Consider the following 22,204-nt stretch of genomic DNA (forward strand, 5'->3'; position numbering starts at 1 on the left):
AACTCGTCAGTTTCGTCTGAATAACTTTCATTGATGTACTTACAGAAGAAGTCGACAGTCACGTAAATCGCAGTTGCATAGTGTATGGATAATGGAGCCCCACAAACACTCGAAGGGGCACACGGAGTAATCGCGGACACGGACCGGAGCTCCCGGGGTTGTACCCCGACCCATACCCCATCCCCTGCTTCTTTCACTCCGTCCCCATACTCCAGCGCGCAGCATCAAGCGACCAGTCTAGACATACAAGTACCCAGACGTCCATATCCAAGATGACAGGAAAACCCATCCCGATGCTCAAACCGTTTATCTCTGAAGGACCCGTGTTCAATGTTGGTGTGTTGGGATGTGGGGAAGTGGCTCAAGTTGCACATGTGAGTCTGCTGGATTCCATCGTATCTCCTCTAGCTCTGCCAGTTCGGCCATCAGGGGCAAATTCATGTCTTCTACTGCTTCTCCAGCTCTCTCCATCAGCATCATCCCTACAACCGACCATTATTTGAGGGAATTACCATGGTGAGAAGAAGAAGGCGATAGAAAGATAAACTCATGGTCAGATCCCAAATCTTCAACTCGCCAATCACATGTACAATGTCGTAGCCGTTTGTGATATCTCATTGGAGGCTGCTCAACATTGTGGGGAGAAATTTCATGTGAAAGAGGTTTATACGGATTAGTGAGTACAACACTTTCTTGTCTTCTCTCACCATCACCGTCATCGTGTTCTTTAACATTGCTAGTCCGGGCCGGAATGTCCGGGATTGAATGTCTTGGCATTTGACTGGATGTTCTTCTACTTAAAAAAGCCCGTCGCATCAGGGATCTGGAGTTGGAAGGTGCTCCATTGTACTGAATCAGGAGGGTGGTAGTGTCATGAACGCAACGGGACCCAAGAGGTTTATGATAGCTTTGGAAGTCAAGTGGAATTTGAACCACACTGAACCTCTAGTAAAGAACTTCTAGCTTCCCCAACTAAAATCGACCTAGTTTTCGTCCTCACAAATGACGCATTCCATTGTACCCACATTACAGCCGCACTTAGAGCTGGGAAACATGTCTTCATCGAGAAACCTATGGCTCAGACTTTGGCGGAATGTGATAAAATCGCCAAGGTATCCAAGGAAACTGGGAAGATTGTTTTCGTTGGGTATATGAGACGATACGCTCCTGCTTTGTTAGAATTGAAAGAGATTTTGAAAGGGCATGAGAATGATATCAAATATGTTAGAGTTAGGGATATTATTGGGAATGTGAGTTCAGTATGTTCCATCATCGCCTCTTCTTCCCTCTCAAACATTCGTTTTTTCAATCAACGCATTCTCAACATCAACAACACGTTAGAATCACATCAAGGACAATGTATCTCTCATTGGGAAGATTCATTAAGCTATACTCAATTTTGGGACTTTTAGAAGACGACTAACCCCAAAGAACATGTACTTCACTCAAAATTCCGGAATGTATCAACGTTACTTTACACCTCCTAACGATCCAAGTATCGCTGAAGCCCTCGTACGAAACTTTAAAGAAAACCTACCAGAACTCGAACCTAGCAAATATAACATTGCCAGTCTTTCCCTTCTTGGTAGTTTGGCAAGTCACGATCTTTCCGCTATGCGTGATTTGATCGGGATGCCAAAGAGGATTTTGGCTGCAGCTAGGGCACCGGACGATGGGAGTCCAAGACCTGTTTGGTGGACTGTTTTGTTTGATTATGGTACTTTCAGGGCGTTTTACGAGGTGAGTCGATGGTTTCGTAATGTTGTCCCCTTTCTGAACAATCTTCGTCTTTGCCGCTCTGTCTAGGTGGGGTAACACGTGGGATGTTGACAGCTTTTTGTGTTGTGTTACCCGAGGAAAACCGACTGAGAATGGAGTCAACCACTGGTGGTTTTAAGAGGACGAAGGGAGAATATGTATTGACGGATAGATGTCTATTGACGCAGTACCCATTTTCGACGCTCAGATCGAGGTTCATACGGGGGATAAACGTATCAAGGTACAATATGATACGTGAGTTGGCCTATCTTCCATCTCCATCACATCCTTCATATCTACTTCCATCACTTCTTACCAAGCCCTTCATCCTCAATCTCATTAGATTACCATCACTCATTTCTTCCTCATTAAGACAATCATACAAGTGCCCCTATACGACCTGGTTCCCAGTCTACCTTTGGCTAACTAGACAATCTTTACCACCGTACCATCCTCTGTATTGCACTTAGGATATTCAAAGTAAGATTGGCAGCAGATCTGACTCCTCAGACCATACGTTAAAGGTCTTCCTATAACCTTGACCACCCTCTCTTCTCCTAAAGGTTTAGGTGATCTAGATACCTCTGTCTATCGTCCGACACATGAAGATACATACACTATCGAATTACGTGTATTGTACGACGCATTGACTAAAGGAACACCTTTCAAGACCACTCCGGAGGATGCTAAACAAGACGTGGAGCTTAATCTGGCTATCATGCGTGCGTTGAAGGAGTAAGCATTACAGGGCGTCAAAATCGTTAATATCTCGTGAGGGCGGAGGGACAATGGGTGGTTCATGGAAAATGTCAAAAGAGGTTTGTGTGGGAATAGGCATGTTTAAGATGCATTTGGGTCAACATCTCGAATATTGATCTAGTGATCAAATTTGATCATTGGTTGACTGACTGTTGCTGTTGCTGTTGCTGATACATTTGGCACTTTGGCACGAAGCAAGAGTGGAAGTGGGAAGTCAATGATCAAGAAAAAGCATGACATATTCTACATTATCACTCTCTGACAGATAATAACCCAAAGATCCGCGCAAGATGTCCCAAAATGATCAGATAAAACAGATTAAGGAGATCAAAGAGATTAAAGAGATGAGAAAGAGGTGGGAGATCCAGTGAAGTTGAGGTCATCTCCATCCAGAAGGACCGGAAACACTCCGATTGGTACTCATCACCAACCTACTTCCTTCAGGTTGTCGACGAACGACTTTAGTTCTTTGTCCTATTCCCATAGGTTCGACAGATTTGTAAGCTTCTACTTCCCTTGAGAGATCTTTTATACGGTCGTTAGCGTCATTCAACATGGTACGCGTTGCTGCAAGTTCCTATTAGTCAGTAAACATTTTGATATATTTATCATGTATGAAGGAACATATGGTCCTCGAGAACAAGACAACGAAGATGATGCAGTGGTACCATAGATGGGATGTATGTTTGAGAGGAGAAAGACACTCGGAAATGACAAGAAGATGGAAGAACGTGTTGACTCACTGCCTTCACCAAAGCCATTTCTCTTCTCACACTATCAACATACGATATCCTCTGATCACCATTGACATGACCTATCAATCGAGCGTTTTGATGTCCTAATTTCTCTGCTTCGTCCAATGCCATGGCTTCGCGAGATTCGAGGATTCTATATCTTTCGTCGAGGTCTTCGTAGAGTTCCCGATATTGTTCAGCTTGCAAGAGGGCGTCTTTGAGTCTATCATGTCAAATCTCACCCCCCATGGACTCGACCGTTTCCCCCTCCAAATCCTCAGTGGTCATCCCTAATCAACGATGGAAGATGGGCCTAACCAAAGGGGAGACGGGAGCAGAAGACAAAAGCGAGACTCACCTCTGCACTTCCTCCTCTAACGCAGTTTCGGCAGCTTTTGACCTCATAGCTGAATCATTTGCCCTTCTTAACATCTCCCGATCTTCTTTGGCCCTCTGTTCAGCTCTCGAGACTTTACCATGCATCTCCGTCATCTGTTCCCTCACTCCTTTTTCCGCCTCTTGCACTCGAGTGAGCTCTTCCTTCAGTGACAGTTCCCGAGCGGCACATGGTTCGTGTTCTTGAATAAGGGCGGAGTGTTGAGCCTGTAATTCTGCGTAGGAAGCTCGAAGTGAGCTTTCGACCTGTTCAGCCTTTTCCAGAGAAACAGTGGTGCTCTTGAGAGACGCAAAGAGCACGTCGTTGTCGGACTTGACGTATTGAAGATGATCAGATAGGAGGTCGAGATGATTGAAAGTGATCTGGAACTCTTGTGTGATGTCCAGGCTAGGGAGAGGCAGTACTGTTTCGGATTGAGGGGGTGGTGGAAGAGTGATAGGACAACAATGGAACCTTAGGTTCTCATGTAAGATCGCGTTTTCCGCTAGAACGAGATCGAAACGTCGTTGAAGAATGCGAGAATCCCTCATCATACCCTTCACTCTCATTCTCAACTCTGACGTTCTAGTCTTCCAACACATCTTCTCCGCTCGTTCCAGAATAAGCTCCTCTTTCACATCTCTCAGCTGCTCCTTCCACGCACGGGAGCTTGTAGCGAAAGTAAGAGTAGCAGCGTTCAACAAGTCCTCCAACACGTCTCTCTCTTCCTTGACCTTCTCACCAGCAAATACCTGGTGCTTCAAAGATTCGAGCTCATGAAATAATGAAGCTCTTTCCTTCCCCCATCGTCCTTCTTCACTTCTGGTGGACTTCAGAGTGGCCCGAAGCCGGTCAATTTCCTTCTTCAACACCGCATTCTCCGCTTCCATCAAAGCGGTCGCTCTGCGTTGTTCCGTTGATAGACCATGCTTCTTTTGTTCATCTCGGAGTTGATTGGCGAGGTCAGCGTTGGCTTTCTGTAGATCATCAATTTCGGATTTCCACTGATCATCAGCGGCAAGATTCTATATAGGTAATACTGGACAGACCTTGGATTTCGAGGTTTTATGTCGCTCGACCAATTCTTGCAGTTGTGCTTCCAAACCGTCTCCAGCCTTTTTTCTCAAAGAAGCCAGGTCTTCATCTCTCCTCGCAATACTGGCTTTGGCTTTTTCCAGCTAAAACGTCAGCTTTGACATGTATGAGTGAGCTGACCTCTTTTTTGAACCGAGCCGCCATTTCCTCAGCGGCAATGGCATCTTTCCTGGCTCCTTGAGCCACACCCTCCGCCTCCGCCCTCTTTCGTCTTTGATTTGCTGCATCGTCCAAAGCCGTCTGAAGCTTGAGATTGTCAGGTTCAGTTTTCTTCTCTTTGACATGTGGTCGGTTGGTAGAGGCTGCCGAGAGTGGTTGTCTGGTCGTCATCATGAATGAAGGTCAAGTTGAAAGTGATAGTGTAGATGTTGATCGAAGAAAGACAGTCGCGTGGAGATTGAGCGACCGTGGGAAAATGTTGAAGAAAAGTCTGCTTCACAACCTGTTCCACTTCAAAACTCGTCCATCTACCATACCTCAATACCAGTACTCTCATACAGACCTCAGGTCTATGCTCTATAGTCAGGTCAGCAGCAGAGAGGAATAATGAAAGCAAACTTTGTGTTCCAAAACCTATGTGGAACAGTCTATCGACAAGGCAACGTCGTCTTCACACCCGATGGCAACTCTGTCCTCAGTCCAGTTGGTAATCGAGTATCTGTCTTCGACCTTGTCAAGTGAGCTCCCCCCCCGAGGTTGACTCCCAAAGCTGACATACAAGTAACAAATCTAGTACTCTAGCATTTGAGAATAGGAAGAACATTGCTTGTATTGCTCTTTCACCCGATGGAAACATTCTCATCTCCATCGACGAAGGTCAGTCCGCCCATGTCCCGCTCTCAGATCAAACACATCATCTCCCCTTTCATCCCATATCACCACAATCGAAGGAGGGGCAGGGAAGATAAATGTAAGACTACTCGAGACGTGACATTGTCGTGGCAGGGGCGCTCTGAGACTGACATACAGATGGCAGAGCCCTTCTCGTTCATTTCCGCAAAGGAACAACACTTCATCATATGACATTCCGCTCTCCTGTCTCCCACGTCTCCTTCTCTCCCTGTGGTAAATACATAGCGGTCTGTCTAGGATCTCAAGTAGAAGTTTGGCTTACACCCTCCCACCTCGCAAGGGAGTTCGCACCGTTCGTATTGAAACGCACATATACCGGTCATCAGGATCAAGTGACGAGTTTGACCTGGGGGAAAGGGAGTCGTTATTTCTTGACTACATCGAGGGATATGACTGCTCGTATGTTTACTCTGGACCCGTTGGAGGGGTTCATGCCGAAGACTTTTGGGGGTCATAGAGATGTGGTTTTGTCGGCGTACTTTTCTGAAGATGAGAAGACGGTGTGTGATTGTTTCTTTTCGTTCCTTTTCTCCATAAATATCCTTCTCTGCTCTCTTAGATTCTAGCCACGTTCTACCTGAACTTCATCTGAAGCCATGTTACGACGCATCTAGCTCTTTGAGCTTTTAGAGCAGTAGTTCTCAAAGGAATAACTTGCTGAGTGACAGATCTACACGGTCTCTCGTGACGGCGCAGTGTTCATCTGGAACGCCAAGAAGACCACCTCGGCGGAAGATTCTGACATCGAAGAAGATATCCTCGATCTTCCCTCTACCTCTTCCGTCGCTGCCAAACGAACCACTGATTTCCTTCCCGCTTACACCCGATGGGGTGTTTCTAATCGACATTACTTCAACCTCCCTTCCACCCGTGTGGTATGCACGACCTTTCATTCCCATTCATCTCTCCTCATCGTGGGCTTCTCAACAGGTGTGTTTGGGTTATACGAAATGCCCACCTTCACTTCTATTCACACGTTGTCCATCTCCAACGAGAAAATCTCCAGCGTGGCGGTCAATCCTTCTGGTGAATGGCTAGCTTTTGGAGCTGCCAAACTAGGTCAACTATTGGTATGGGAATGGCAATCCGAATCGTACGTTCTCAAACAACAAGGACATTATTACGATATGAACACTTTGTCCTTCTCTCCCGACGGACAATACATTGCTACAGGTGGAGAAGATGGTAAAGTCAAAGTATGGAATGCTTCAAGTGGATTCTGTTTCGTCACTTTTCCCGAACATACAGCATCCATCTCTCAAGTCGAATTCGCTCGAAATGTATTATTCTCCGCTTCACTGGATGGAACCGTCAGAGCATATGACATGGTACGATATCGAAATTTCCGAACTTTCACATCTCCAACTCCTGTTCAATTCTGTTCTTTAGCTGTGGATCCTAGTGGTGAAGTTGTCTGTGCAGGAAGTATGGATTCTTTTGAAATTTACATGTGGTCAGTTCAAACTGGTAAATTACTCGATATCCTCACTGGACATAGTGCTCCAATTTCAGGATTATCATTTTCACCTTCTGGGAATCAACTCGCTTCTTCTTCTTGGGATCGATCCGTTCGATTATGGGGTATATTCGGTCGATCACGTTCTTCCGAACCTATATCATTATCAGCCGAAGCTACTTCACTCTCTTTCCGACCTGATGGAAGTGAAATAGTCGTTTCCACTCTAGATGGTCAATTAACATTTATCGATGAAGTCGAAGGACAAATAACATCGGTAATTGAAGCTCGAAAAGATATATCAGGTGGAAGGAAAATCGATGATAGAATGTCATCATCAAATAACGCTTCTTCGAAATATTTCAATTCGGTAACCTGGACATCTGATGGTTCTTGCGTTTTAGCAGGTGGTAATAGTAAATACGTTTGTATTTATTCCCGAACCGAAGGAGTTTTATTAAAGAAATATCAAATTTCTGAAAACCTTTCATTGGATGGAACTCAAGAATTCTTAGATTCACGTAGATTAACAGAATTAGGACCAATTGATTCGATTGATAAAAATGGGGATGCTTCTGATTTAGAAGATCGTCTAGATAATTCATTACCAGGTGCACAAAAAGGTGATTTATCAAAAAGAAAATATAGAAGAGAAGCAAAGACGAATTGTGTAAGATTTTCAACAAGTGGTAGAAGTTGGGCAGCAGCATCAACAGAAGGATTATTATTATATTCTTTAGATGAAGGAACGACATTTGATCCTTTTGATTTAACATTAGATCTTACACCCGAATCCATTTTGAAAACTTTGGGAAATGAAGAACATCTTTTAGCTTTGATCATGGCTTTAAGATTATCAGAATTACCTCTTTTATTAAGAGTTTATGAAAACGTTCCTATTGGAGAGATCAAATTGATATCGAGACAATTACCTCAAATACATTTAGAATCATTTTTAAAGTTTCTAATAGGACATATGGAGAAAAGTCCTCATGTGGAATATGATTTAATTTGGATTAATTATATTTTGACGGCTCATGGGAGATGGTTGATGAGTCATAAAGGTGAAATGGCTTCAGTGTTCAGAGGTTTGTTAAGAGGTTTAGGGGATTGGGAAGAAGGAGTGGTTAGGTTAGCTAGGGATAATGGATATAAATTGGATTATCTGATTTCACAAGTTGAAAGAGTCAAGGAAAAGGAGTTGGAAGAATCGAGGATGGAAGTGGAGGCAGTGTGAGTTGTGAGTCGTGGGATGTGAATGAGAATAAGACAAGATGCATGGTGGTACAAATCAAATCATCAGAATAATCTATCAGAGTAAAAGTTGATTTCTTGGTGTGTTCGTTCTTCATTCCGTTTCATAATGAACTATGTATGATGTTCTCGCGTGCGTGTTTATTTTTCTCCTTTCCCATAGTAGCGCGCTGCTTGACGTGTGTGTGTACGGGTACAATCTTCGGGTGTTTGGGTCTGGAGAAGAGTATGACTTCAAGGAGGTTATTGGAATTTGCATTGTCCACACACTTTTGAGCTGGTCGAATTGTTCGTAATAGTCGTGGTCGTATTGCTCGGGGCGGAAAGTAAAGTGCTACGAAGATCACAACTGGTCAGAGTGGTACTGGAACATACACTGGCTGGTAGTGAACCTGATAACGCAGGATTGGAAGTGAGGGATAGTGTCGATAAAGTGGATGGAAGGGATGTCGGTGGAGAAGTGAAAGAATCATTTTCTAGTAAACTGCTCATTAGACGTTATCCAAATAAAGTCTACCCCCCACAGTCAATAAGATAGTTCGTTCGTCTTTGTCGGAAGAACGATCTTGGGAAGAACAGATACGGGTCATGGTGATACCGACTGTCCAGAGTACAGATAGAGAAACGATACCGAGGGAAAGAGAGAAGGAAGATGGCGAAGGGGTTGAGAAAGAGAAAATATAACTCACAGAGTTTGTAAAGAAGTCAATTGTGAGAAAGAAGGTGTTTGACCACTGAGTGAATTGAAAGATAGATCCCTTCTTGTCAGCTCTGCGTGGCTTATTGTACACAAGTAAGCTTACAAGTATGTCAAAGATGAAGGTAATTGATCGACGGAGATATTGGTCAATCTTTGACCCGTCACAGCTCTGAATGTCAGCGTTGATACAAACATACATACGCCCAACGTTATCCTTTCCGTTGACTTTATGACCATCGCCTTCAGAGTCTGGAAGAGATGCACCCTTAGGTGTTGACAGACGACAAAGTTCAGAAAGCGGAGACAGAAGGATGACCAGTAAAAGAGATAGACTCACAAGGTAGTCAGACTTTTAGAATTTACCAAATTTGGTAACGTGGTCCCAAGTTGTGCGTTGTACACCAAAAACAGAGCTTGCAACTTAGATGCACTCTCGAATGCGTCATTCGACAGTGGTCCGGTCAAAGCGGTATATTCTATGTCGATCACTGTGAGATTGGACAGTTTCGTCAGAGCGTTGGGAAAGGGACCGGCTGACTGTCAGTCGATTCTTGCTAATCAAAACATGGGAGCTCACAAGGGATGGATGAATTTCCCGTAAGGTGTAACGTTTGAAGTGAAATAATGTTGATCAGAGAATCCGGTAAGGTGGTCGGGACGTTGGGATATTTCAGAGTCCTGAGTGGTCAGTGGATTTGCATAGCACAAGAATTAATGCAGTAATGAACATAATTTACAAATTGCTCGAGGAGCGGAAGGGGGGAAGTATATGTGTGGTGGGGGAGGGGGAGAGCGGGCGTGAGAGAATACTCACAGTTCCGTGATTCTTCCTCTTGAATCACATGTAACCCCAGTCCAGCCATCGCACGGACTCGCGTTCCCAGCCCAACCTCCTGTTTTCAAACCTGCTACATCTTGCGTTCCCCTGTAGACATCTAACAAAGCGCAGAATTGCAATGCCGCACCGACACCGGTGGAATTACCACCGACCAAAGGAACGGTAAAATCGTTCTGAGCCGAAGAGAGGAGAGGGACACAATCTGAACAAGAATATGACAGAGGGGAGGTAGGTGCGGAAGAGGAGAATTGTTGGAGGCAAGTGGTGAGTGTTTGGGAAGTAGAAGTCGAAGTGGGTGGTGATGCAGTAGTCGACTGTGAAGATGACAAGGAGGAGGATGAAGATGTAGAATTGGATGATGTGGATGAAGTGGTTGATGAACCCGACGAACGGGTCAGGAGAGATGTGCAGAGGCCGATGATGAGTGCTGCAAGGGCGAGAATGATGAGTACGATCGAGTACTAAAAGGTCAGCTCTTGCTCTCCAAGCCACGGTGGCTACATCGAAGGGGATGATCAATTGGGAAGGAGGTGGATGAATGAGTGAGGACTCGGCCTAGGATTTATGGTTGAAATCTTGACCCACCTTCCAAATCTTTTGTTTCCTCTTGACCTTTTCCAAATCATCCTTACCACCATGTCCCCAACCATTTGATTTTTTCCCATCCACTTCGAAATGCTCTATCCCAACTTGTTGTTCTCGATGACCAACATACCCCGGACTACGTCTCAAGCCTTCAGCTCTCATATCCAACACGGGTGATAAAGAAGTACTATAACTTCTTCCTATATCCACACCTGCCTTATGCTGTGCCAATCTATACCTATCCATCTCTCTAGCTTCTCTCTCCTTCAATTCCTTCAATGACCTTTCAGCTGGGTCTGTGTTCATACCCCCATGTTTTAAGATACCTTTTGGGACGAAGGCAGATTTACGTGCTGCGGTACTGACTACCTGACCGACTTTTCCCAATAAAGTCTTTCGTTTTTGTCGAGATGAAGGTGATGAAGCGGGAGACCATTGTGTTTGACAGTTCGAATTAGGAGAAGGACGTAGATAAGTCGGTGTGAGTAATACGTCGGCAAGAACGGAATCGTATGTGTCTTCTGGTACCGGATCAGGTTCTGTAAAGTAATTCGAACTGGGTGGCATTAAAGATCGAGGGATGATTTGACCAGGTTTTATATCTATTTTCCCTCTTTGCCATGAAGAATATTTATGTCCAGGTTCAATTTGCACAATTTCGAATGGATCTTCCACATTACTTCTTTCTTCTCTTTTCGATCTCTCCCCTCTTGTGACTTTCTTCGGTACATTGTATTCTGGTAGTATTGGGGGACTGGGAGCATGAGGAGGGGGAGGGGGAGGAGTCTTTGGTCGAGTTTGAGAGGGAAAGATAGAAGGATCATGTTGAGTTGTAGCTGAAGCTAAAACATCATCTTTAGGTGGATAAGCCTTTCTCACTTTATCTAAATCTAAAGGTGGAGGTCTACGTGGTGACCCCCTTCTTCCTCCAGGAGAATTGGTGTAACTAGAACCTGGCGATCCTATTCTTCGTGGTGGAGTAAAAGGATCTTCATCGAACGGTCCATAATTTGTGATGGAGAACAGGGGAAAGCTCTGGCGGATCGAACGGGAGAAATGGGAGCAGGAGCTAAAGCAGGTCGGGAATGTTTGACTTGTTTGATATCCCTCGGTTGATGAATATGTTGGGTTGGTAATGATGGTATAGGTTGAGGGTTTGATATTACGATGGGAGGATGACGAGTAGGTAAGAGGGAAAGTAAAGAGAAACGAGATTTGAATCTTGATGGACCGTCAGCTACCATTTTCGTCTTCGTTGTTGTAGTGATCCGTTTCTCTGCAAAGGTCGCTAAATCCTTAATAGATCTTGGCTGAAGTCGATGATCGGTGATCTTCCAGTCACTTGTACAAGGGAGATGGATCACAGACGTGTCGAAGGGATAATGGTCTATCGCAAATTCGTCCAATGTGATCTTTGAGAGAAAAAGAGAATGGTCAAATAAGTTATGAAGAGGTGCGATGGGAAGTTATGAACTTCAGATGGAATGGATGTGTGAGGATAGATGATCGTTCAACGAGATAACTATTTTACTCAAAGCTGAAGATGAGCAAGAGTCAAGTTCCAAACGTAAGATATATCAATGATATTTTGTACTCATGAGTTCAATATAAGACATCAGTTTTACCAGTCCAAGATCCATTCGTGGCCATTTGTGACAAACAACAAGCTCAACAGTCTTTACCCCTTACTCCTTCTCTTTGAACCGCCCTCTTACCCCTGAGTGGTATCGCCACTAGATCAATCATGGCCAGACCAGAAGTCATTTGTATGGTCATGCTTGAATGAACAACTAGGTGGATGGACAATAAGAACGAGTAAATTGTTGATACGAGGATGGATTGATGGGGGTTGCAAGGGAGAAAAAGTGTCGGAATGACAATAGACAAAATTTGATGGTTGAGCTTGGACCGCTTTCCCCCCACTTTCCCAACTTTCCCCACCGTGCACCTCGTTCAATGGCGGCGATCTCCACTGTTGTGGGCATGAATAGAACCGAGTATGGATGGACCGGGCTTGACCTGATACGTTGTGCAAGGAAAGTAGATATGATACTTGTATACTGGTAGTGGCAGCAGTAGAAAATTATCCATATCATTATACGCTCCATTACATTAATTTCCAATTCCCATTCTGTTCAACAAAGATCCCTTCAGATGCAAAAACCTCTTATAAACCTCACTTGATCTTTTACCTCTCATCCTTCTCTTACACTCATACGAGTGCTTCATTGCGACTCTTTCCATCTCATCTGACACTCCTCCTGCTGGAACTCCTGGCACTACCCGCCCCACCCGCCCCACTTCTCTTAGCTTTTAACCTCTCCCCTGCCTCTTTAGCCATCTGTACAGCTTCCCATCTCCCTGTGTTCTTCACCAACCCTTTTTTCGCTTTCTTATAAGTTTCGTCCTGATCACTTTCCTCACTTTCATCTTCCCTCACACCCGTAGATATCCTACTGCTCCATTGACCCGTTGGACGTTCCGGTTCAGGACTCGGTGCTCTTTCTTCGTCCATCAAAGTAGCGGGTAACTTGAGCGGGGATCCTGTAGGTGGATGAGGTTCAGCTGGTGAATCTGGAACTGCCATCCTGACGCTCTTTCTACGGACAGCCCCTGGAGATTCTGTCATCTCCTTCGATGGAATGGATTCCAAAGTGGAGTTTTGTGCAGGTTGTGGTGATTGTTGTTGTGGCAGAATTTGCGCAGATGGAACAAGAGTTTTGCCTGTATCTGTATCATCGGAAGCGTAATCCGAGTGAACCTCTTCCACCCCATGTGCTTCAGAATGGATACGTTCAACTTTCGGTGATCCTGCTACTTCCCCCGCTTTAGCGTTCAAGGAATTCTCCACGACTTGATATCCCTCTAACTCATCTTCAGATGAAGACGAATCCGCACCATCCTCAGCGTCGAAGAAGTCGTTTGCAGATTCATACACGCTTCCACCTTCGGTGTTGGTCGACTGATACGAGAGACGCTTGACAGGTGAAGCAGGTCTGATCTGTTTCGGAATGGGCTTTTCCTCCACAGGAAGTTGGACCGGTCCTGGAGCGGTGATGGTGAAGAGATTAGGAGGAGGAAGCGTAAGTGGAGCCTCGGTCGGGGGGCTGGGACTGGTAGGACGCATAGCTGATTTCAGAGGTGGAGCCAATGTTCGTGATGGAGGTAAAGGGGTGGAAGAACGTGCAGTTGATGTCGCAGTTGGGGGTTGTGAGACTTTCTTGACACTGTTAATTCGTGACAATGGTCGAGGGAGGTCACCGTTGGTGGCAGGAGCAACTGTCTTAGGAAGAGGAACGGTAGGTTTAGACATCGGAGCAGATTTAAGAACTGGAGCAGATGCTGAAGCTGGGATGATGGAAGTTCCGGGTGCTTTGACAAGTTCCATCTGAGGTGTGATTTGACTTCTTGGAGCCTTAGGTACTTCAGGCATGACAGGCGCTGCGTCCTTAGTTTCGATCATTGACATAATGTTTCTACCTTGTGCAGCTTGTCGTGAAGCTACCGTAGCTCGTGAAATACTACCATTTTGTCTCGTCTTCTTGACTGTCCCAGTCGAAGTTGCTGATTGGGTCGACTTGACAGTTCCTGATCTACCCAACGTACCCGAGGTGGGAGCAGCCGCACCTGTTGCCTTTGCACCTACAGGTAAAGGTGATGTAGCACGTTTAGAAGCAGTGTTCTTCATCGTGAGGGTTGATTGCGACCCGCCCACCCTGTTCGCTCCAAGATCAGACTTTGTCGGTTTAGGTGGTATGAGACCGGAAGCTACTGGTAAGGTTGAAGAGCGTTTGTGAGCCTTTGAAGGAACTCTTCCCACTTGATCGACAGACCATGTGTTATCTCGATTATTATTGACCGAAACTAAATTACCCCCTTCATCGTCTGAGCTGGAGTCTGCAGCGGATCGACCAAAAGTGCTGACTCGTTTGATATTGCTTTCCGTCCGAGTGTGCCACTTGGTTGAAGAAGCACCATAGGCAGGGGAATCTCTTCCCGTCCTTGAACCTTCGGGCTTTTTGGGACCTTTGAAAAACCGGGAAAGACTGGCGAAGAAACCACGTTTCTTCTTCCCTCCTGTCGAACCTTGACGAACACTTGAAGTATCAGATCCAGCTCTACGATCTTCATGAGAGAATGTTCTTCGAAGGGATTGTCTACTGGCTGGTGGGTGGTAACTGGAAGCACCGACGTCACTTGCCACTCTGCGTCCGCCAGATCGAGGGTTGTTGTAGGCGGCTGAAGATTGAGGTCGAGGAGCGACGACTGATGGAACCCCTAGAGGCGATGGTCGATTCGGTCGATGAGCACGGCTGGCAGTGTTAGCCCGGACAGGGGAACGACCACCGGGTCGATTTTCATGAACAACTAGTGCCCGTCCGTGTCCTTCATCGGTGGATGAACCATCCTCATCTTCTTCCGCTATACTTCCAGTGATAGAACCGGCGCCATTGAGATGACCACTTTTGTGGAGATGATGGCCGGAGTGGTCTTCATAGCCACTTTGAGATGCGGATTCGTACGGAGCGATGGATCCATTGGCCGAGTCGTTCTCGTAAGCTGTCTCTGAAGCGCCTGATAAAGTCAGTATGGTGTTTTGACAAGTCATTGCGTCACCCGTTGCAGAGCAACACGCGCACCCAGGCGAGGCCATGAGAGGTTTGTCAGGGGAGGGACAGATGCAAGGACGGGGCAATGCTGAGGTGAGGGGACTCTAATTCGATGGCAAAGGCGATATGATGACAACGAGAGGATGTAAATGAAGTTAGAAAAGTTTGACTCACCATGTACCCTAACCAACTCATCCAAGCCTCTTTTAGCCTGACCTACCCACATCTGACCCACCACCTCCATCGCCTTAAACCTCTCCTCCAAACCTCTCAACATGACTTTATTTCTCTCCGCCTCTATCCTAACTTCCAACCCCCTTAAATGTTCTTCACAACCTAACAATTCCGCCTGAGCTTCTGCCAACTTCCCAGCTCTCTTTCCTTCTTTCGTCACTACGCTCCCTCCTGAACTAACAGATAAAACAGAAGCTCTAGAACTCATATTCTCCCTTCCATAACCAGATTGAGAATAGCTATTCGCCATAGCACTCAGATCGTTTCTTGTAGGTTTAGTCTTGGTAGTCTTGATCAATCTCGTGACTAAAATCTCTCTATCTCTTTTCACTCGACTCAACTCTTCTTCAAGTAAATGGATCTGTTTGAGATCTTTCCGGAATTGTTCGAGTGAAGATACGTAGGCTGCCCAACCGGGTGTACCTGTATCGGGTGAAGTGGAGTGTTCGTGGTATGCTGCATTTTCTAGTAAAGAAGCGGAAAGAGGTCCTTCGAATGCTGCGTGACGAACTGCACGACGGATAGGAGGAATGACACCTGGAGAAGAGGTTACGTAGGCTAGTAGAGATGATGTGGAGGAGTGAGAATGAGAGAGGAGGGTGAGAAGGGCTGTTGCTAGACCTTTTTGAGAATCACTGTGGGTCAGAGATGTTCTCATCCGCATATTCATCCTCATCCTCATCCACATTCATATCTACGTCCATGACGATATACAAACCCAAAGCAAATCCCATTGCTCCATCGATGGATCAATTGAAAGAAACGATGAGAGGAAAGCATGAAACGATGCAGAACCCCAAAACTTACAGATAATTATTCAACAACCGATCCGAACTACTCCTATGCGCATGTCCAGGTCTTATCACGTCCATCTTGTCTTCACTTCTTACTTATTCTTGTCGATATACGAGAAGATTGATGGATGTCGATGGATCGATGGGAAGTGTGCACGTTTTGATATATATGTTCACGGTGAGATCGAAATGACCGGCCACGCTTTTGTAGATCCACGTTCTGGATTCTCACACGCGCTACCTTATTACCCAGCGGCCAGATGTGAATCTATCGACTTGATGCGATATGGTGAACCAGGAGACCGAAACGTGCTAAGGTGTTGACCAGATGTGTAGGAAGACGAACAGAAAGAAAGAAAGAAGCTAGGAAGATGGGTCGTGGTGGGTCGGGTCTAGAGATTTGAACGGATTCAGGGTCAGGGTCTAAATGCAAGCCAGCTGTGGCAACGATGACGTCGCACCTACGACGCCGCTTGCAGCTCAGTTCATTCACCGGCACATGACGAGTCTTCTACTTCTACTCGCCTCGTTTCCATGCGACATTCGTTAGATCTACATACTGGGTCGTTTCTCTTGTCCTATGCTACTACTTCCAGCTGATGCGCTTCGTGTCAATCGTTTCCCTCCATTAAACGCTGAGACAGCTTTCAACTCTCGACCCAACGCATCTTCTTTCTTCACTTTGTAAATCCTCACAATCCAGTTTTCAGATGTGAAAGCTTCGTCTGTTTGTCAGCGTTGGGTCCGATAATTCGCACCTCTGTCATCGTATCATGTTGCGAGTGATGGACAAGACGTAGAGGGGAGTTGACTCACCAAGCGTATCCAACGTGGGACCCACAGCCGGCATGCGTTGACCACGCACCCGGTCGGTGGCCGGTTGTCCACCGAACAGCTCGTGGAATCGATAATATGACATTTTGTACATGAGTGAATTTCTCATCGTGGGGGTACTGCAGGTCAGGATCAGATCGATCAACGTCCTTCCCGAGCGACAACGTGTGCAATGTCAAATCAGAGCAGGAAACCCGTGGAAAGAAACACTTACGCCCTATCATCCACTGCATATTCCCCTCTCTGAGTAAAGTAATTCACCTCCTGCACCTCATCCGGCCACTCTCCCTGAGCGATCCTCACCATCCATAAGAACTTGTTGATGTCGTCTCCCGAATACCCCAACAATCCACCAAAGATCACCAACACATAATCCACATCGTGTTTCCGCAATATCGGATATGCTACCTCTTCGCTACTGCTCATGGCTTTACCAACCGTGGCAATATGTGTATTGTTCCACGTGTTGTTATCCACCAACGTTGGTCGGTCTGCCATACCAGCGATCTGATAACCGTAATCCCACCATGACATGATCACCGCGTCTTTGGGCGTGTTTTGACGTATCCAGTAATAGGCCTCTCGGAAATCATCAATTATGTTTTGTGAACCGTCCGAGTTCCTCGACGAGAGCACTACAGAAGGAGAAGAGTACGCGGATTGTGTCACGTACGTGGAGTGAAGGACGAAGAGGAAGAGGAACGAAGTGAGTGTGACAATGACGGCGAAACGAGTATCGAGCCCAAAGATACCGAACGACGTAGCCTTGCCCAGAAGACCAGTGAAGAGAGGAGGAGTAGGCTTCGCAGCTACCGCGGCAGCTTTTTTGGTCGATTTTTTAGACGGGGTGCTCTGTGGAACGATGGGGGTCTCGGAGTCGGGAATGGCGGGATCGATGTAAGCATCGAGGAGTTTGGAAAACGCGATAGCCGCAGCCACGCAAACAACAGGGGTGATTACGAGCATAAGACGGACCATGACCCCTGCAAAATAGGAAGACAAGACCGAGTAAATGATGATGAAGACATGTTCATCTCGAAGTTCGCGGAAACACCAGAAGATGCCGGCGGGAAAGAAGTAGATGAGCATACCCAGGTCGAAGAAGAATGATGGCCAAGCGGTCGGTTGATGTTCTGACACGGAAGCGATGATGGGCACTAATTGATCAGCTCGACCGTACGGAGGCCTGATAGTCACAGTACACATCCTATCCCCGTCCGACGAAGTCATGTGGCCTACAATTGGGTTTTAAGACCAGCTGTGACGATGCGAAACTTGTACTCACTGTGTATCTTGGCATATCCCGTATCCCACAGTGAATAAAATCGACCTGTCCAAGGGGCGATCCAACCGGAGAAAGTGAGAGCCACCAAGACCGCAAAGCTGACTGCGAAAGCTGCGACTACAGATGCTCGCAAGAGAAGCTGGAATTGCTTGCTGGGTACGAGCTTCCGAACGACCTCTGCGAACGCGACCAGTTGCAGGAGACCAAAGACGCCCAGCGGGGCCATGTGCTCAGACGTCCGGACAGGTAAGAACCCAACGAAAGGCACTTCCATCGAGATGAGGGTTCCGATGACATACCATACAGAGTATGAAACGTAGAGACGACTGGTATATCGGCCCATGAGGACTAGGACGAATGCGTGGAGCGGAAGCACTGCGGATAAGCTCACATACATTGGTCCCTCTCGAGGGGCAGGACTCCAAGGTAAAGAAAAGGCAAAGCAAGGAAGAGGAGAGTTGAGATACGTCGACCACTCACTATTGGTAATGAAAACATAACCACCCCAAGCGGCAACCATCCATCCATAGAACAAAGCAGCCAACATTCCCACAAAAGCACTACCAGTCTTCAGAGCTTTGATCCATAGATAAAAGGTAAACATCAGGAGGAAAATGGCAATGGCCTCGTTATCGTATGAACCGGCTACGGATCGAGAGATATATCCAGGAACGATGCCCATGAACGCAGCTGCCAATAGTCCGGCCGAAGGGGTAGCCATTTCAGTCGTGAATCTACTCTATAAGTACTGAAAGCTGAAGGAAGAACAAAGCTCACAAATAAGTCGCCCAGGCCGTCAAACCTGAGAACCCGGGAGCTAACAGAACGCAGACATTCCGGATGTCTACGGGCATGTTGATTAGTCGTAAGAAGTTCCAGATGATACCAGAGGTGACCATGAGACCTGGGTATAGTGTGGACCCTACAGGCCTCCCGAGAGGATACCAAGCGGTAGGGTCGAACCAATTCCAAAATTCCTGAAGGTCAACGTGCGTCCTGTTGTATACACGACAAGAGTGAGGAGGGTAAAGAAGTCCCTCAACCTCATTGGAGGGTTAAGACAGTGTGAGAAGAACTCACGTAGAAACCATCGTTAACGAGCACTTTTGAAGCCCGAAAGTTGAACCAAGGATCGCTGCTGTTAGCAAAGCTTTTCATAGACCATGGCAACCTATTAGACCAGCCTTGACTGAGTCGCGCATGATGATGACAGAAGTACCGAGATATGGACGAGATGATATGGAGGAGATAAGCTCACAATTCATGAATGACACTTTCGAATCGTATCACTGCGAATAACCGACTTCCCACAGCAGCCCCGCATATGAGAGCTAAAATCACAAAGCGCAGCAAGCTAGCCGTGTTGTCCACCACCTCATGAGACAGACCCACGGGGAGAGGATATGCCAGGTGAGTCAGTTTACCCGTTGGACCTGATCCATACTGCGTCGAAGGGGTAGGTGGTCGGTCAGACTCGGTCGAGCTTGGGAGAACATCTGCTGTGAGGGGTTGGAAAGGAGGGGGTTGAGGTTTGGGAGATTTCCCCTTTGGCGCCATTTCAGTTCTCTCGGAGTAAGCTGTGGATTATCCACTGACCTCCGCCTAAGACCTGAAGGGACGTGACGGAAGTGAAGGGATACGATGAGTGAGGAGAATGAAGCTGGTATAGCTGGAATGTTAAGGAGTTGCTACTACTCTAGTTGCGCACTAAATAGTAAGTAGATGAACGTCAAGGTTAAGTGGGGGTACCAAAGATACTAATGCATGGCATCTTGACCTCATCACGGAATGACTTGTTATACGACATGGACCCTGAGTCAGTCCGGACGGGGGTCCTAGGGCCGGTCCGGGTATCATGTCGATAACCGAATGTACGAAATTGTGACTCATGCTGCCACCTGAACGCGTTCCAACAATTCATCTCGTTCACTCTTCTCTGTCCTAACTTGCGAACTGCTGCTAATTCTTGCTAATTTGTGCTCATTTTTGCTGATGTTTGTGTTGATGAGAGCTCAAGAGTAATTGATGCATACATATAGAGATATACAACAACTTATGTGTCTTCGGAGGGAGGGGTTGCTGCGACAGGGGCACGACGACGCTTACGGGGAGTATCGGGGGCAACAACACCTTCGGGAGCCATATCAGGCAAATGAATCGCCATCAATTGCTCAATATTAGATCTGATATGTTGACATTGATATAAGATAGTTTTCGGTTCCAATTGATACTTATGTGTTGCTAAAAAATTAGCTTTGCAGTTATATTTAAGAACGAAAAGTACTAACTCGCTAATTCAGCCTGGATCTCGATAGCTTTCAATTTCCCTAACTCTTCTCGAATATTTCCTGCAAAGCTCGCTTGATCTAGGATGTATTCCGCTTTTTCGACAAAAGTACAGCGAGCTGTCGTACCCCTCGCAATGCATTCGGTACATGCTCCCGTAGGGAGCTCACCGACGGTAACACAACCGAAGGAACACGTAACTTCGCGAATTTGACGAGTTTGACACAACTGACAGCTAAATGTTCCCATTCTGACATGAGAATTAGGCGATACAGCGTGATTATACGCCTCCCGGTAATTTTTATACTAATTGAGTCAGATAAACACAACTTTGACGAAAATTGACTCGAAAGCACTAACTTTTGACGATTCATTAGGAGAAATTCCAATCCTAGGACCTTTATCTCCAGCTGCAACCCGAAGAACCTCATTACGACCAGTATCAGACCATTTCCGTAGAGGATAAGCAACAATACCATCCCAATCGAATTTGGCGCTCCACTCCGCTAATTATCAGAATCAATTAACCTCTTAACGTTGAAAAAGCAGCAACTAACGTGAATCGGGCTTAGTCGTAACCAGTTGTTTCAAAGTAGCAGGAGGAGTAGGTGGGTTCGACATGATATCTTTTCAAGAAGCTTAAAATTCAAATGTCAGTGTGGTAAAGTAATGTAAGACGTTAAAATTTGAAAAGAGGTGGGGAAGAACTCATGACAACGACCTGGTATATGTGACAACCAGCAACTTGACCATTTCGCTCTCCTTGACAACCAAAGGATACTTACCCTTGACAACGACATGCATACCCTCGTTTTAATGGTTTGAGGACGTAAATTACGTTGATTTACAGACCCTGATTTACACTGTCTCAAGTCTATCGTTTTTAGCACGTCTTGAATACATGAAACCGTAAAACGGATCAAATTGTTGATTCCTGCAGGGACGTTTTCTGAACAACGACGTGGTCCTAATTCCTGCAGGTTATATGTCCGTTGTGAGGTTTCATACTCCTTTGACTGTTCTACAACGCCCTTGGCTACGAGTAAAGAAATTTTAACCACAGTTAGCACTCACGAGCAATAATTGGCAGAAAGTAGCAAGAATGAGCAAAAATTAGCAGGAAATTGCAGAATAAAATTTATGCAAAGGTAATGCTACACGAGAAGATACATTACTGTACAATACTAAACAGATATGAGTTCTTCGGCAGATGCTTTACTCAACCAATGTTGTAAGGCGTCTAAAGATGGATTTGGTAAAGTATGTCTATGTTTATCCCAAACCTTTGCTGCTTCAACATCTTCTATTGCTCTTGCCTCACTTAAACGTCGAACCGCTCGAATAATGCTAATACGTCTTCTATAAAAACGTTTTTCGGTCTCGCTTGCATTCTTCAGTCCATTAGGGTTATCTTCGTACTGACTTTTAATTGATGGGCGACCATTAATACCAAAGAGATACTCTTGCCATAATTCCTGAACCGTTTGAACTGATCTACTCATAGTAAATGGTGATAGCAGACTGGTTTGGATAGAGGTTTGAACGTTTATATTTTGGGAAGATGAAGATGTAGTTGCAAAGAACGAGTTTGTAGTAGAAGTTGTAAGTTGTTCATTTGGCAAAGTCGTCAATGAAGTGCTTGCTTCGTTTGTATTTGCCAATCCGGAGTTCAAAGACTGGTTTTCACGTACGATAGACTGTAATATAGGCGGAAAAAGGAGTGGACTGCTAAGACCGTTTTGTATTAACGCAAT

At 45.9% G+C, this 22,204-nt stretch overlaps 6 protein-coding genes across 6 annotated transcripts; 2 read left to right on the forward strand and 4 right to left on the reverse strand.

Annotated features, from left to right (window-relative positions):
* Positions 1-293: 293 nt before the first annotated feature.
* On the forward strand, positions 294-2,497 carry TREMEDRAFT_26442 (uncharacterized protein; the record flags this gene model as incomplete). The annotated part of the gene is made up of 6 exons (XM_007000699.1): positions 294-374; positions 558-676; positions 950-1,250; positions 1,432-1,740; positions 1,931-2,013; positions 2,269-2,497. 6 exons carry the CDS (start codon positions 294-296, stop codon positions 2,495-2,497), a joined length of 1,122 nt encoding a protein of 373 aa, XP_007000761.1.
* Positions 2,498-2,896: 399 nt separating this feature from the next.
* On the reverse strand, positions 2,897-5,052 carry TREMEDRAFT_58315 (uncharacterized protein; the record flags this gene model as incomplete). The annotated part of the gene is made up of 5 exons (XM_007001162.1): positions 2,897-3,094; positions 3,261-3,474; positions 3,610-4,631; positions 4,677-4,805; positions 4,843-5,052. 5 exons carry the CDS (start codon positions 5,050-5,052, stop codon positions 2,897-2,899), a joined length of 1,773 nt encoding a protein of 590 aa, XP_007001224.1.
* Positions 5,053-5,201: 149 nt separating this feature from the next.
* Positions 5,202-8,338, forward strand: TREMEDRAFT_72670 (uncharacterized protein; the record flags this gene model as incomplete). Its single annotated transcript, XM_007002055.1, has 5 exons — positions 5,202-5,399; positions 5,444-5,538; positions 5,692-6,074; positions 6,243-8,263; positions 8,305-8,338. The coding sequence occupies exons 1-5, from the start codon at positions 5,269-5,271 to the stop codon at positions 8,336-8,338; spliced, it is 2,664 nt and encodes an 887-aa protein (XP_007002117.1). The 5' UTR covers positions 5,202-5,268.
* Positions 8,339-8,425: 87 nt separating this feature from the next.
* TREMEDRAFT_66739 (uncharacterized protein) lies at positions 8,426-11,651 on the reverse strand (the record flags this gene model as incomplete). The annotated part of the gene is made up of 9 exons (XM_007001807.1): positions 8,426-8,500; positions 8,555-8,768; positions 8,974-9,042; positions 9,088-9,153; positions 9,322-9,517; positions 9,562-9,662; positions 9,799-10,283; positions 10,408-11,396; positions 11,432-11,651. The coding sequence occupies 9 exons, from the start codon at positions 11,649-11,651 to the stop codon at positions 8,426-8,428; spliced, it is 2,415 nt and encodes an 804-aa protein (XP_007001869.1).
* Positions 11,652-12,478: 827 nt separating this feature from the next.
* Positions 12,479-16,123, reverse strand: TREMEDRAFT_70638 (uncharacterized protein; the record flags this gene model as incomplete). The annotated part of the gene is made up of 4 exons (XM_007001937.1): positions 12,479-13,896; positions 13,930-14,982; positions 15,192-15,886; positions 16,059-16,123. 4 exons carry the CDS (start codon positions 16,121-16,123, stop codon positions 12,653-12,655), a joined length of 3,057 nt encoding a protein of 1,018 aa, XP_007001999.1. The 3' UTR covers positions 12,479-12,652.
* Positions 16,124-16,515: 392 nt separating this feature from the next.
* Positions 16,516-19,829, reverse strand: TREMEDRAFT_41550 (uncharacterized protein). Its single transcript, XM_007000865.1, has 8 exons — positions 19,423-19,829; positions 19,245-19,299; positions 18,942-19,141; positions 18,645-18,898; positions 18,165-18,539; positions 17,094-18,036; positions 16,862-16,998; positions 16,516-16,770 (listed from the first exon to the last, which is right to left on the reverse strand). Exons 1-8 carry the CDS (start codon positions 19,719-19,721, stop codon positions 16,598-16,600), a joined length of 2,436 nt encoding a protein of 811 aa, XP_007000927.1. The 5' UTR covers positions 19,722-19,829; the 3' UTR covers positions 16,516-16,597.
* Positions 19,830-22,204: the final 2,375 nt, after the last annotated feature.

This window comes from Tremella mesenterica (genome assembly GCF_000271645.1).
Source record: "Tremella mesenterica DSM 1558 unplaced genomic scaffold TREMEscaffold_1, whole genome shotgun sequence".
Classification (NCBI taxonomy): domain Eukaryota; kingdom Fungi; phylum Basidiomycota; class Tremellomycetes; order Tremellales; family Tremellaceae; genus Tremella; species Tremella mesenterica.

Coding starts and splice junctions, on each gene's coding strand:
- TREMEDRAFT_41550 (XM_007000865.1), bottom strand. CDS start 19,721: ATGGCGCCAAAGGGGAAATCTCCCAAACCTCAACCCCCTCCTTTCCAA. Junction 19,300..19,422: donor GAAAGTGTCATTCATGAATT/GTGAGCTTATCT, acceptor TGCTAACAGCAG/CGATCCTTGGTTCAACTTTC. Junction 18,037..18,164: donor GGGATATGCCAAGATACACA/GTGAGTACAAGT, acceptor CTGATCAATTAG/TGCCCATCATCGCTTCCGTG.